This window comes from Homarus americanus, unplaced genomic scaffold (assembly GCF_018991925.1).
Source record: "Homarus americanus isolate GMGI-L3 unplaced genomic scaffold, GMGI_Hamer_2.0 scaffold49667, whole genome shotgun sequence".
In the NCBI taxonomy this organism is placed as follows: domain Eukaryota; kingdom Metazoa; phylum Arthropoda; class Malacostraca; order Decapoda; family Nephropidae; genus Homarus; species Homarus americanus.
In genome coordinates, this window is record NW_024738608.1 from 8,667,907 (window position 1) to 8,682,677 (window position 14,771).

The 14,771-nt window shown below is 36.0% G+C and overlaps 1 protein-coding gene across 3 annotated transcripts; it reads right to left on the reverse strand.

The window, feature by feature from the left end:
* Nucleotides 1-85: 85 nt before the first annotated feature.
* Nucleotides 86-14,566, reverse strand: LOC121874253 (angiopoietin-1-like). 3 transcript variants are annotated; one of them, XM_042378347.1, is made up of 10 exons: nt 13,758-14,566; nt 8,808-8,873; nt 8,415-8,456; nt 7,190-7,243; nt 5,902-6,574; nt 5,374-5,448; nt 3,604-3,761; nt 3,332-3,461; nt 3,037-3,155; nt 86-1,802 (listed from the first exon to the last, which is right to left on the reverse strand). In XM_042378347.1, exons 3-10 carry the CDS (start codon nt 8,452-8,454, stop codon nt 1,612-1,614), a joined length of 1,440 nt encoding a protein of 479 aa, XP_042234281.1. In that variant the 5' UTR covers nt 8,455-8,456; nt 8,808-8,873; nt 13,758-14,566; the 3' UTR covers nt 86-1,611. The 3 variants fall into 3 exon arrangements, with proteins under 3 accessions (XP_042234281.1, XP_042234279.1, XP_042234280.1); XM_042378345.1 differs by lacking the exon at nt 13,758-14,566 and adding an exon at nt 9,459-10,315; XM_042378346.1 differs by lacking the exons at nt 7,190-7,243; nt 13,758-14,566 and adding an exon at nt 9,459-10,316.
* Nucleotides 14,567-14,771: the final 205 nt, after the last annotated feature.

The window sequence follows — 14,771 nt, forward strand, 5'->3', positions numbered from 1 at the left end:
CGAGTGGGTTAATTCCCATAAAAAATAAATAAAAAAATAAAAAAATTAAATAGTGTAAATAAATAAATAAATATGAATACAGTACTGTAATTATTTTTCATTTTATTGAGCATAATATTAGCATACTGTTTACAACTTTACATATTCATACAGGGTATACTGTATACATACAATGATCATGTATTATAAATACACTTTACAACTTTTACTTGTTCATTAATGAACAAATGGAGCAGTCAAGTGTATTAGACCCAGGTTTATATTACAGAATGTCCTATAACGATATATAATATGCATATTTTTATGTCACCTTTTCTTTCCTTCTGTATGCCTTCTGCCACTAGGAAGCCATGTCTTCACATAGTCTTCGGGGGTCTAATTTTGATAGAGGTAGCCCCACTAACTTGATTAAAGAGAAGAGTTGAAGGATGATCAATTTGAAGTCGTGCACCCTTGTGGTAATATACTGTACAGGGTACATACATTCCATTGAAGCTTCTTTCACATTCTGCTTCGATATCATTATCCCCAAAGGTAAAACTTGAATCTTCTGGAATATTGTGATTAAATATATTGACTGGGTAGTCAATATTTCATAGTGTTGATCAAACTCATCAAAAACTGTTATTGGTGTAAGAGGTCTGTCCAAAAAGAAACCAAACTTTTCAAATAGCGCGCAAACGAGCCGGCGCAGCGTGCTGTGTAGCGGTGACCTTGACCTTTAGTCTAACACTAGCTGCATCACGCCATGTCAATTAGTCATCAAGCTACACGCGCTAGAATGAACGTGTGTTTAGTGCACTTGGCGATTTGTTGCAAGTTGAACAATGAATGATCTTGAAGAGCAACATGTTTGCGTGAAATTCTGTTTAAAATTAGGAAAAACTTTTAAGGAGACTTTTCAAATGTTGCAACAGGCTTATGGGGAGGATTGTTTGAGCCGTACGCAATGTCACGATTGGTACCAGCGTTTCAAAAGAGGAAGAACATCCACCGAAGACTATCCCAAATCTGGACGTCAGAGTTGCTCAAATGTGGAGGTGATGTTGATCGTCTTTTTTTATTGGAAGGGCGTCGTTCATCATGAGTTTGTTCCACGCGGTCAGATAGTCAATAAAGAGTTTTACTTGGAGGTTCTGAAGCGTTTGAGGGAGGCAGTGCGAAGGAAGAGGCCTGAGGCGTGGACAAACAAGACCTGGATGCTGCACCATGACAATGTACCCGCTCACGTGTCGCTCTCTACCCGTGACTTTTTGGCAAAGCACGAGACGACTATCGTCCCCCAGCCGCCCTTCTCTCCAGATTTGGCCCCTGCGGACTTTTTTTTGTTCCCAAAGTTGAAATCCACCCTGAAAGGTCACCGATTTCAGACAATAGAAGAGATAGAAGAAAATTCGCTACGAGACCTGCACACCATCCCTCAAAACGCGTTCCAGGACACGTTCCAGAACTGGAAAAAAACGTTGAGAGCGGTGTATCAACAGTGGAGGGGAGTACTTTGAAGGAGACAAATCTGATTAAGTTGTAAGTAAAGCAATAAATTTGTTTTTTAAAAAGTTTGGTTTCTTTTTGGACAGATCTCGTATAAAAGGAATTTTTGTATATATTCCTCTAGATCAGTGCCATCTTCAGAGCTGAGAGTCCGATCCAACGATTAACACCAGGGGTGAAGTAGCCCCAGGACATTACGTGGTGGTCGCCATCAGTGTTGCCAAGTGGGGAGGTCGGTTGAGCATGACCACAAAACCACCCCTTCTCTCCCCCCCACCACCATCCTCCTTCACCACGAATTGCTGCACAGTCTGTGTGAAGTAAGGTGACTCTCTTCACTTAATCACTCTACTGTATATAACTTAATTCTGACTTACTATAGTACGAAATTCATTATAATTTACTATTAATTATTATTATTAGTAGCAATATTGTTGTTGTTGTCTTTATTTTAGGTAAAAGTTTACCATGCTTACACATATTAACTACAGCATTTGGCACTTTATGTGAAAGAATAAAAGTTGTTTGTTTCCATCTCAACATTATGATAGATGGGCAGTAGATTAAGTAATAATGGTTGAAGGTAGGAAAATTTTCAAAAGAAGTTGAATACACTTTTTAGCGAAAAAAATAAAAAAAATTTAGCCGACCAGGGGTCACATTTAACATTCCATAGCCCGACCAAGTACGGCTTAAATTGTCTAAATGGCGACGCTCACCAGCACTTCCTTAATGAATTGTTCTACTGTACTGTCAATACTGTCAACTAGACATTCATCAACCTGTTTGTTGTAATAGTGCCCTGGGAAGGTAATAAACAACTTTAATCTGTTACATAATGTGCTCAATGCCATAGTTAAGGAAGACAAGGAAGATAAACTATTATCTTAATACAGTATAATAACTGACATTTTTAGTATTGGTATTATTATATCTATTAATATTATGGATACCATCAGTATTACTATCATTACCATACAGAATTATACAGTACTTATTTTAATTTCATTAGAATAACTTTATTCTTATTACAGTATTATTATTCACGTAACTTGTCTTTACAATTACAGTACATTTATTATTATCATTATTTTTATTATAATAATTTTCATCACTTGATATTGCAAGTGCAGTACTACACATCATATGCTATTTAAATTACAATATTATAATCATTATTACTATTATCATTACCGGTACTATTTGATTTTTTATTACTATAATCATTTTTATTATTTTATTATTATTATTATTACCACCATCACTATTTTATCATTACTGTATACGTATTAATATTTACTATTGCATGTTTTTGTTGATATTATTATTATCATTAATTTATTATTATTACTGTATGATTATTATTATTTTTATTATTATTATTATTATTATTATTGTCATCATCATCATCATCATTGTAAGCACAATTTCCACATTTACTTGGTTGTGGTGAGAGTTGTTAGAACGATTACACCTGTATACGTACACTGATCCTCCCAACAAGTACAGTATAAGTGATGCTCAAGTAAAAACTTCAACACTTACTAAATGGTGCTGTGTCGTGGTCTCTGTCCACCGTGGTGAATGACTGGCCATTGTGGTAGGTAAGGTCATCACCCAGTGAGCTACTGCTGGAGTTGTACTGCTGTAAAGTAAGCCGGTACCTGAAGGGAAGATGGCTGTCATGTATAAAACTAAACTTGTATAGTACATATAGTGCTGATGAAAATGTAATAATATAACAAGGCTTAACAGTATGGATACAACTAAGTGTAATGTTATGAGATGACAGGACAGTATGGAACAAAACAGAAGGTGAGGGAGGAGAGTGGTGATATACCTGTTGTCCTCATCAGCTACTTTAAACACTTGCCACTCTCCATATCGCTGTTCTCCCTGCAGGTTGGTGGCTTCCACCCTCAGGCGGTAATGTTTCTCTCCATCAGTCAACGCATTAAGTTTCTCATTTCCTGCAAGTGAACACGATAACCCATCATACCTTGGCTGATGGTATATAAATAAACATGCATTGTGTGATGTTATCAAAATAAGCCATTGGTAGTGTACTTAAAGCAAAACTAACTCCAACAATATATAAGACAACTTGCTTACCTAGCCAGTGTTCTCCTTCAAGGTCCCCGAAGCCCTCCTTGTAGTCTTGCCAAGACCTCGTAAAGTTCTCTTGTGGAGTTTGACGGTGACGAACAAGGAACACTGTCCATGACCGGCCCTCTTGTACCTCACAGTAAACCCTCACACCTGCTGGTGAACTGACAAACACCCTCATTATAACTACACAACTCTAGTACCTCACATATCAACACTGGTCCTTCATTAACAATGACTGGTCATTCATCATTATTGACTGGTCACTCCTCACCACTGACTGGTCACTTCTCACCACTGACTGATCACTCCACACTACTGACTGATCACACCCCACCTCTGACTGGTCCACTCCTCACCACTGACTGGTCACTCATCACCAATAACTAGTCACTCCTCACCACTAACAGGGCACCCCTCACCATTAACTGCTCACTCCACACCACTGACTGATCACTCCTCATCACTGGCTGGTCAGTCATGCATTAATTCGGTTTTATATCTTTAGCTATTAGATTATTAAGGTGATTCATGTCATTCAATGTATTAACAGCTAAACTTATTCAATTAAATCTGTTAGTTTCATAATGGTAGTTTATCCTGGTCCTCAGTGAATGTTATTACTGTATTAATATAACAGGGTAATCTAACATAACCACAAGTAAGACCTTTCTATGTCGGACTAAATGGGGGTCAAGGCTCTCTGACATATATAAAATTCCAATTATACATAACTCCCACCTAGGTGTTTCCAACCATCATTCTGCTGGAAAATCTCATCCAAAAACAAAATTAAAGTTACCAGTATACTTTTACACTGCACTTGCTTTTATTTAGGTGGAGGACGATGGAGGCTACTTACAGTACGTATGTATTCACAATTATGTACAGTATAATATTTAGTTACATTTATATAGTATGCACCTAAATCTAGCTGATGTCATAAAATGTACAGTTATCCACCCAATATGATAAACAGAAAGCCAAATTTGCTATAATGGAAATTTTGGTAAAAATGTTAATATATTAAAGAAAAAAATACAAAGTTAGCATTTTCCTCCACCCTCCCTCCTCCCAAATACGAAAAAAATGGCTATATATATATATATATATATATATATATATATATATATATATATATATATATATATATATATATATATATATATATATATATATATATATATATATATATATATATATATATATATATATATATATATATATATATATATATATATATATATATATATATATATATATATATATATATATATATATATATATATATATATATCAAGAACAAAATATACCAAAATTTATCAATGATTTCATCAATATTAAGCTTCTGCAAAATAACACATTCAATGTTCATAAGAGACAGAAAATTGAGACGTTGCTAGGACATCGTTGAACGAAGTTCATGTTTTATATGCTTCAACTTCGAGAATGTTTGGATTTGGGGGCCCCTTAGAGTCGGGGGGCCTGAGGCCAGTGCCTCAAGTGCCTCATGATTAATCTGGCACTGCTAGTGAAGCAGTGAATATGAACAAAAGACAAAGTGGGCAAAGCAACAGTTGTGACAACAAACATGTGGGAGCTTACATGTGCCCAAGTGTGCCTCAAACAGCCACCATGTGACCACCACACTATTTGCCTCAAAGCCAGAACCTCGTCTGACTTATGGGGATTTCCAACTTACAGAAGTCAGAGTTAAGACAGATCTTACTATATTAACAACAAGGTAATTTAACATGTAACACAAAATCATCTTACCTATTGGGGTAGATGGTGTAGACTCCACTCTCCCTCCCTCCCTCCCGGAACACATCCTCACAGTCGTTTACAACTCTGTTGGCCATGAGACAACATAACAAAGATGCTCATCAGTACAGGGTATACTGTATTACATCATATAGGCACAAGTTCATCTAAAGTTAAACTTATCACTTGTAATAATAATATATATATATATATATATATATATATATATATATATATATATATATATATATATATATATATATATATATATATATATATATATATATATATATATAAAATATAATAAAATGGTGATAAAAAAATACAACCAAACCTGACCTAAACCAGTGGTAACATTTTCTAACACATATCTCCTCTCCCATTGGTAACACTAACACAAATCCCCCAACTGGTAACACTGTGTAACACACATCTCCCCTCACCTGGTAACACTATCTGGCACATATCTTACTTCTCAATGGTAACACTGTTTAGCTCACATTTCAATATCCAAATGAATAAAGTGGTTATTTAACTAACCGTCGTGATGGGTTTTGGAGACGCCTTTCAAGATTGTTCGTTTCTTCATCCAGCCTCAGGATTTGGCGTGTGTATTGTGTTACCTGAGCCTCACACACCTGTATTGTGCTGCCTTTTTCTTGTAGTATTTGTTGCTGATTGAGTATTGTGTCATCTTTCTCTCGTAAATTTGTTTTTTGATTGTATATTGTGTCGTCTTTCTCTTGTAAATTTTGTTTTTGATTGTATATTGTGTTGTCTTTCTCTTGTAGTATTTCTTGTTGTATATGTATCGTGTTGTTGTTATTTTGTATCATTTGTTGTTGAATGTGTATTGTGTTGTCTTTCTCATGTATAATTTGTTGTTGATTGTTTATTGTGTTGTTGTTAATTTGTATTGTTTGTTGTTGATTGTGTATTGTGTTGTCTTTCTTATGTATTGTTTGTTGTTGATTGTGTATTGTGTTGTCTTTCTCTTGTATTGTTTGTTGTTGATTGTGTATTGTGTTGTTGTTAATTTGTATTGTTTGTTGTTGAATGTGTATTGTGTTGTCTTGCTCATGTATTATTTGTTGTTGAATGTGTATTGTGTTGTCTTTCTCTTGTATTATTTCCAGGTTCATGAGGAGCTGGTCAGTCTTGTCCTGGTTGTTGGCCTCCAGGGTAAAAACCTTGTGCTGGAGTGCCTCAAATTCTGTTAAAAAAACATGATACAGTACTTCCATAAATAATAATATACTGTACTATATTGTAAAGGTACCATCCATTAATCATTAATAATCTATGTTGTCCTTTATATTATGAAAAATAGTTTATGTATAAAAATTATTATTGAGTAATTAAATTTCTAAACTACAGCACCTACTCCTACAAGTACTGTACATGGTAATGTATCTTATTACTACTTATCATTATACCAGGTAGTAAGCAGCTATCAAAAAGGGAGGTACTACTGCCTGGGAAGATATTGGAAGCATAATGTGCTGCCATATGGCATCACAAAAATTGTGACCAAGTCCCAGGTTGCTGATCTGACTTTCTGTCTCATTTACACACAATTGCAGGGTCTCAACTGTTTCTTACTACTGACAACACAACATGCTGTACCTACAGTATATTGTTTCTCGCTCTTGATTATAGTTATTATTATTATTATTTATTATTATTATATTTTCGCCCCCCAGGCCCCAATGTGGGTTAGTGACCTGTGCCATGTTGGGTTAATCCCCACCCCCCCCCCACAAAAAAAATCTTTATAAAAGGTTAATTTAAAACAAACACAGACTTGTGAGACAAGAGGAAAAATCACCTTGTTTGTATTCCAATAGGTAGGTAGTGAAGGTCTGGGACATCTTGCTAATCTCTGTAAGTACAGTACTGTAGATGGTTAACAATACACTAACTTGCAATACCATAATATATTAAAGCTACAGGGTAACAGTATGTGTCAGACAAATCTATTTCCAACAATTATACACTGTAGCCCTCACTTTTGAAATCACTCATAATTTGTAATGATTTTCTGTTACAAAATAACTGTACAGGTACACATTACAAATTTTGTAATACAGTATCTGGTAAAATTTCAAAATACTCTTTAGACTAATATCAGACTGTGCTATTCCATAAAAGCATAAAATTCATAAATATAATACTGTACTTTACAATTACAAGACAATCTTAACTTATTCATTACAAACTAATTTATTAAATTATGATAGCTATTTATCTCATCTCATTAAGGCGAACAAATCTGATGTCCATTCTATCCTCACCAGATTAATAATTAATAATCTATCACCACCATTTACTGTATACATCAAACAAGTAAATCAAAGATTACAAACAATAATAACTGTACTGAGAAATCAATACCTTATCCTTTGTCTAGAGTCAAGAGTTAGCAAAAAAGCACTAAGGCCCCATACCACATAATGCAAGTTATGTATGTATAAAAAACTTATAACTTAAGTACTGTACTAATGCAAATATTCAAATTGGATTCATCAAAGAGAGATGAACATTTTGAAGACCGAGGAATGCACAAAAGAAGAACACTTGACACAAAATGAAGTTATCACAAGATTTTGGAGGATCTTTTTTTCTCATCATTGAATAATTTTAAAGTTAATACAATACAGGTATAAGCAATGTTCTGCATAAGGTAAAACCACAAATAATTTATACATTAGAAAATTTTTCTGGATGACAAGTAAGGAAAAAGAGCTACAAATACATTAAAAACAAGTAAAAACTAATGTGCCAAAACATGTACAGTATTGTGTTTTGCATGAGTCCAGAAACATTATTATGAGAACCTAGATAATTTGTATTGTGGAGTCCAGATAACATAAGTTTTGCAAGCCCAGATAACATGTGTTGTGTGAGCCCAAATAACACATATTGTGTGAGCCCAGATATCATGTATTGTGTGAGCCCATCATGGTACAATAATGCTTCTTATGACATAATGATACCTCTACCACGATCACGGCACAAAAGTAGCGGGTCTTCTGTAAGTTGAGGAACATTACCTTGTGTGGCTGCTGTCAGTCCCCTCAAGGTCTGCGACATATCTGCCAACAAGTAGATAATAGAAAACAATATATATCATGTTAATAGTACATTCTTTTTTGATTATCATTATGAGCCAGACAGTTGACCATTACTAGGGAGGAGAAACAAATTATTGTGTCCAATATGATAATGATAGTGGTGTTGTAACTTGTTGTACAGCCTTAAGAGAGAACCTTTAAACACTTATCATCTTGCTATTCAAAAAACATTAACCATTTGTCATCTTCTTAGAGGCAATCTAGGAGGACAAATAAACATTTATACTTATGTGCACATTTTTAACCAAATCTCCATAAAAATTTAAATATAACACATCACAAAATTTGTGAGCTAAGAGAAGCAAGTATCACCTTGTTTGTATTCCAACAGGTGGGTAGTGAAGGCCTGGGACAGATCTTTGAGCAGCGTAATAGTCTCTGCAAGTAGAATGTTAACAATATTATGCTCTCACTTCCTTTGTACTGTACTACCTTAATTATAAAAACTATTAGTGAGGAGATAAAAGTTCACTATCAGTAGTAAGTACATGCCTTAAAATCCTAGAAAGATTTATATTAAAAAACATCAACCCAAAAATCCCCTTAGCTTGTCCCCAATGGTTCTAGGACATTTCACCGGTTAATTATAATCCTAAACTAACCTAACTTAACCACAACTTCATTACTTCCAAAATAAAAGCATTATCATCTAAATTTAATAGTAAATATAAGTCATCCCAGGCAGTAGTACCTCCCTGTTTGATAGCTGCCTACTACCTTTACCTGATGACTTATTTTTTACATTCATTTACTGTATCTTGTCATTCTCTTTCTTCCTTTTTCTTAAATTAAGTAATTTTAAACATTACCATTACTTTAATTCAAGTAAATAAATATATATCAGTACTTTACCCATATCTGGAAAAAACATACACACACATAAAATGAACAAGCATGAACACAAGCAAAGGCTCTTTCTTGAAACAGTTGTAATGGAGAAAGATAAACCTTATCAGTGCTTACCTAGCTGTCCTTCAGGTAACTTCTGCACAGTGCTGTTTGTGGAATGGGTATCACCCTCTAGTAAACTATCTTTGTGAGCTTTGAACTGGTCAATGAGTGTATCATTTTGGTGGGGGATGCTGGAAGCCAGGAGGCCCCTCACCAAAACTAACATTGCAACAAACAACATCACTCTGTAACTGGGCTCTCTGAAGCACTAGCTATCTTATATACAACTGGAGGCAGCCTGGTCATAGTTGCCAAATATCAAATGTACATTAAGTTCAAAGTGTCACTTGCAAACAAACAAACAAACACTTCTACCACTATTGACCATAAGCATACAAGCCTAAGTCCTGATTTACAAAGATTTCATACGTTCACTACATCGTGATGCCCGAAGTGAACATCCTCACTCTTCATCTCATAGCCAGCGTGCCTTCTTGACAGTTGATCGCTGGGCATAGGTGTGACTAGTTGGTGGTTCCTCACTGTACTATGTGTGTTGTTGAAATTGAATACACTAAATTTTTATAACTGTGTCTGCAATGGACCCTTTCCAGTTCACATAGTCATTAAGAGTCTGCATAATGCTCTTTTGACTAGATAATGTTCTGTCATCACACTCTTACTTGTGTAGTGACAACTATGTTGTACAAGTGGGAGTTATTGGTGGAATTATCTCATCATCTTCTCTACAACTCCCTCTTACACACCTTCTACAGGCTTTAAACTGCAGGTGCTCTACAGTGACAACAGCTACTTATATGTGTGATGAGTGCATGGTGAGGATGTGTAGAGGGTATGATTAGTATGTGTGGTGAGGGTGTGTTTGTGTGGTGAGGGTGTGATGTGAGGTTGCAGTGAGGGTGTGTGGTAAGGTTGTAGTGAGGGTGTGTGTGTGGTGAGGGTATGAGGAGTGTGTGTGGTGAGGGTATGAGGAGTGTGTGTTGGGAGTGTGTATAGTGAGGGTGTGAGGAGTGTTTTTAGTGAGGATAAGTGGTAATGGTGTGTGTGGGAGGAGTTTGTGTGAGCTTTTTGTGGTAAGGGTGTGTGTGTTACGCATGTAATCTGAAGATGTGGTGTACTGTATGTGGTACATATGCATGATAAGCTGGTGATGAAGGTGTGGTGAGTGTGTGTGTGTGTGTGTGTGTGTGTGTGTGTGTGGTGAGTGTGTGTGTGATGAGTGTGTGTGTGTGTGTGCATGTATGTGTGTGTGTGTGTGTATTACTGTACATACACACACAGTGACAAAATAAAAATGTCAGTATCTTGGCAAGAGTGCAAGTGGTTTGTTGTGTTGTGTATGAATGGATCACATGGTACAGGGGATAATGTTACAGATAATATGTGAAGTGTGGGGTTGGAGACCAGTGATGATAGGCGCTTGGCCTTGAAGCCGTGTCATATCTCCTGTTGCATGATACTTTGGAAAGACTCACTATATCACCATCTCTAAGCCGTGCATATTGTTAATGTTATACAGTATCACATGACCGAGAGTTGTATTCATATACTGTACATATACAATAGTAGCCTTCTATGTCCGGTAGAGTGAACTTCCTCTAATTCAGACTAATTAGGGGGAAGGCCTGTCAAGTTTGGCAAAATTCTGGGTTGGGAAGGCATTTGTACAGTACTGTATCTGTTGCAAGGTGAAAAATTCCAGAGGATGGGGGATTTTTTACTCAAGCTACCCAAGAGCCCCAAACCTACTGAAATTTTTAGCCCAAACTTAACACTCTGGGTTTTTATAAGCCATATGAACATTTTTCTTTTTTAGCTTAGGGTTTTAACATTTGTGGGGAAAAAAAATTAATTTTCCTCAGTCTCATATGATCTCGGCAGGTCTCAGTACAAATGTACTCAGCCGCCGCACTGTCCTGGCAAGTCACCAAGCAGCAGGTGTTGCTGGGAGCTCTCATATGTCTGGCAGTAGTGTGTACTGTCTCAGCTCTATCACAGTCAGCTCCATTCAAGCTTTATGCCCCCAAAATACCTCTATTTGATGGCCAATATCGAATAGATTTTTTGTTTTTATGTATATTTATTTAGATAAACTATTCAGGATTAGTTTGGTATAAAATTAGTGTATCTAACTTAATTAGAACTGATTTTATAGACTCCGGTATATACTGTACATTTCTTATGTTTATTCATAAAGGAATTGAATTCCCATCATTATGTCGTGTCGAATACAGGTACTGTATTTTGTTTCAGGACCTTCTTTTAAACAATCTGGTAGAGAATTTATTAAGGATCATTATGGTACCAAAGTCATTTTTTAACACAATTAGAAAAGATGCAACAGATAAAGGTTTACACTGCCCCCTAGCTTAACATGGGTTTGTTCAATGCGGATTCACTTGAACACAGCTTTTATATTACTACCCTGTACCTGGTATTGCTTAACGTGAGTTGAGCCAAGCTAACACAGGAAAATTTGGCCAAACGTGATCAGGTAGAAAATGTATTACGCGGGCCAACGGTCACAAGTGATCATCCACCATCCCCTGCACCTGGCCAGGTCCTTTCTGCACGGCAAGCCACATGAGGTGGAGAGGGGGAATGACTGACTTGGAGGAGGGGGTGAGGAGTGGAAGGGTGGTATGTGATGCAAATTGCTCATCAGAGAGGGAGGAAATTGAAGAAAGCAGGGAAATTCATGAAAGAAGGAAGGGAAGGATTGGATGTCAGCTTTTTTTTCTCACTATTATTTTGGGTTTACATGCTTGAAAGAGTAACAAATGAGGACCCATATTTTAAGATTACCTGTATTATAATGTGCCATCCATTTCCTTATTTATAATTTTTTCAGGTTGTGGTCCAGGTTTTAAACAATGGTAATTAGATATTTACAATAACATTGATGACATTTAAATCAGACAACTGTTCTAACACCAAAAAATAAAAAACCTTATTCATTTCTTATACAATGGAGGGTTTGGATGTAAAGAAATGGAGTGGATAAAAAAAATACAAAACTACGTCTGGGTGCATAGCTGAGGAGATGAGGTGGAGGGAGGGAGTGCTGGCTGGACTGAGAGGACAACTCACCTCCCGCGCTTGTCAGCCCGTGATCCTTTTACAATTACGGTACAGTGTGCAATTTCACTATAATTTCTATATTATTTAGGTTTATTTGGTACCGGGCCAATAAAACATTATTGTAAAAAATCAACTTTCCCAAAATATTCACACACTGAACCATAGATGAGTTATTGTGTCGTAATATATTTCCTATCTCTTGTTTACAGAGCCCTAACAATTTTGCCAGCAGTCACCATCTTCCAAGCACAATTGTCACTGCTGAAGAGGGTTGGTGCTTACCACAGATATGTCTTCAGCACTTTGTCAATAATAGTTTATTTATCAGCACTTAATAAATATTATTATACAGTAGTGTATAATGCATCCCCATATGTCCTGGTTTATTCACCGATCAGATGTTTAAGTGTACAAGTAGCAAAATCAAGCTATCATGTATCATTCAGAGGTAAGGTAAGAAATGAAGTTGTTATGAACATACTGTATTGTACTTGTACTGTATCTCCATATCAAATACTGTACAGAGCAGTACAGAATATTATAATGAACCCATTGTAAACTGATTTCCTGAAAGCTCTCTCTCCAGGAACACAACCTGAGCTCTCAAAGGGTACAATATTGCTGTACAAGTTGGAGTGCATATACCCCTAATTACATTCATTTTTATGGGGATAATTCCTCATTATAAAATACTACACTCAAAGTCCCGCTTCTCGGGAACACATCCCTGATATATAATGAAGACCCCTAAACTAAGATGCACAACCATAGGATCCCATAATATTTATCACAAGTATGTAAGCTAAATATTACTATTTATTTATTACCTGTTTCTAAACTAATTTTCATCCATTATATGTCACCCTTTTCTAAGCTACTTTTTACCCATTATTTGTTAATCCTTTTATCAGCTAATTTTTATTTATCACCTGTTTGTAAGCAAGTTTTTCTTCATTATCAATCCCCTGTAGTACAGTATGTCAGCTAAATTTCAAATTCTACATCATTATCTATCACTGTGTCCATGCTAATTTACTTTAATAATTTACCAGCTGTATTCAAGCTAATACTTAATCCATGTCTTTGTTTGGTAGAACAAGTAATGGATAAAATAATAATAATTCCTCAAATACATACGTTCATAACATAATCATAGTATTATTTTACAGTAATACTACACTACTTTTAGCAATACAGTATTACTTTGATACAACATGATAAAATAAAAAAAACAATGAAAATGAAACAAACACAAAAGTAGGTAATTACATTCAGGAAGCTTCCCTGTGGCCGAGCTGTGGTGTGACAGGCAAATAGTCCCACCGGAACCTGATAATCGGAGCTGGGCATTTACACAGTGGCGGGATTAGGTGGATGTTCTGGAACTTCATCCGGGGTGTGCTGGTTGGACGTTCTGGAACGTCACCTGAGGCCGAGGGGCTAAAGATGAGTGAAAATCTATTTTTGATAGAATAAAGAAATGAAAAACTAAATTGAGACGAAAGTGAAAGTGCATGGTGAGTGGTAGGGATGAAGTGAGGCAGACGAGAGGCGGGCGGTGTGCGGTGTCAAAGCAACCACCCTCTCACATCAGATGATTTCTAGTAAACAGACCATTTCACCTCCCGTAATTTTAGCCGTGTTGATTTATGAGTGCTTGCTGCATATATATCATTATGCACCATTCTTTCTTTGGATATTAAAAATGTGTAAAAAAACCATAGAAAATCACAAAAAAAAATCTAACCAAATCAGGGGGGGATACAGGGGGCTCTGATTAAGTTAGGTTAGATAGAACGGTGCACTAATGTTAAAAGAGCAAATCTTTTCTCAGCAACAGATCAGAGGAATGAGAAGAACAATGGATAGGAAAAAAGGTTCTGGAGGTGCCGTTGGTTGACAGAGAATCACGATGGACTGTGGTGTCGGTATTGTAACAGACCTTAGTGATTCCTTATGGTGTTAACAGTGTCCTCTACCATTACCCATAACACTACTTCCTCAGGTATTTGTTTATGGCAAATCATAATGACCGCTGGAGCAGCTGAGTGTGTTGTTTGCCATCGGAGGTCAAGCGAGTGTTGGGTAATAAACTCTTGATCAATATTTAATTATTGATTATAGATTATCATTTGAAGATTTATTTTACAATTATTTATTGTTTTAATATTCTTATAGTGATAAAATAAAAATAATTCGATTATAATAAGGGAGGATACTACAGATTCTCATTAGCTTCAATCTCCACCTGTCCACTTATCACAGTAGTAGTAAGGGTAAAGA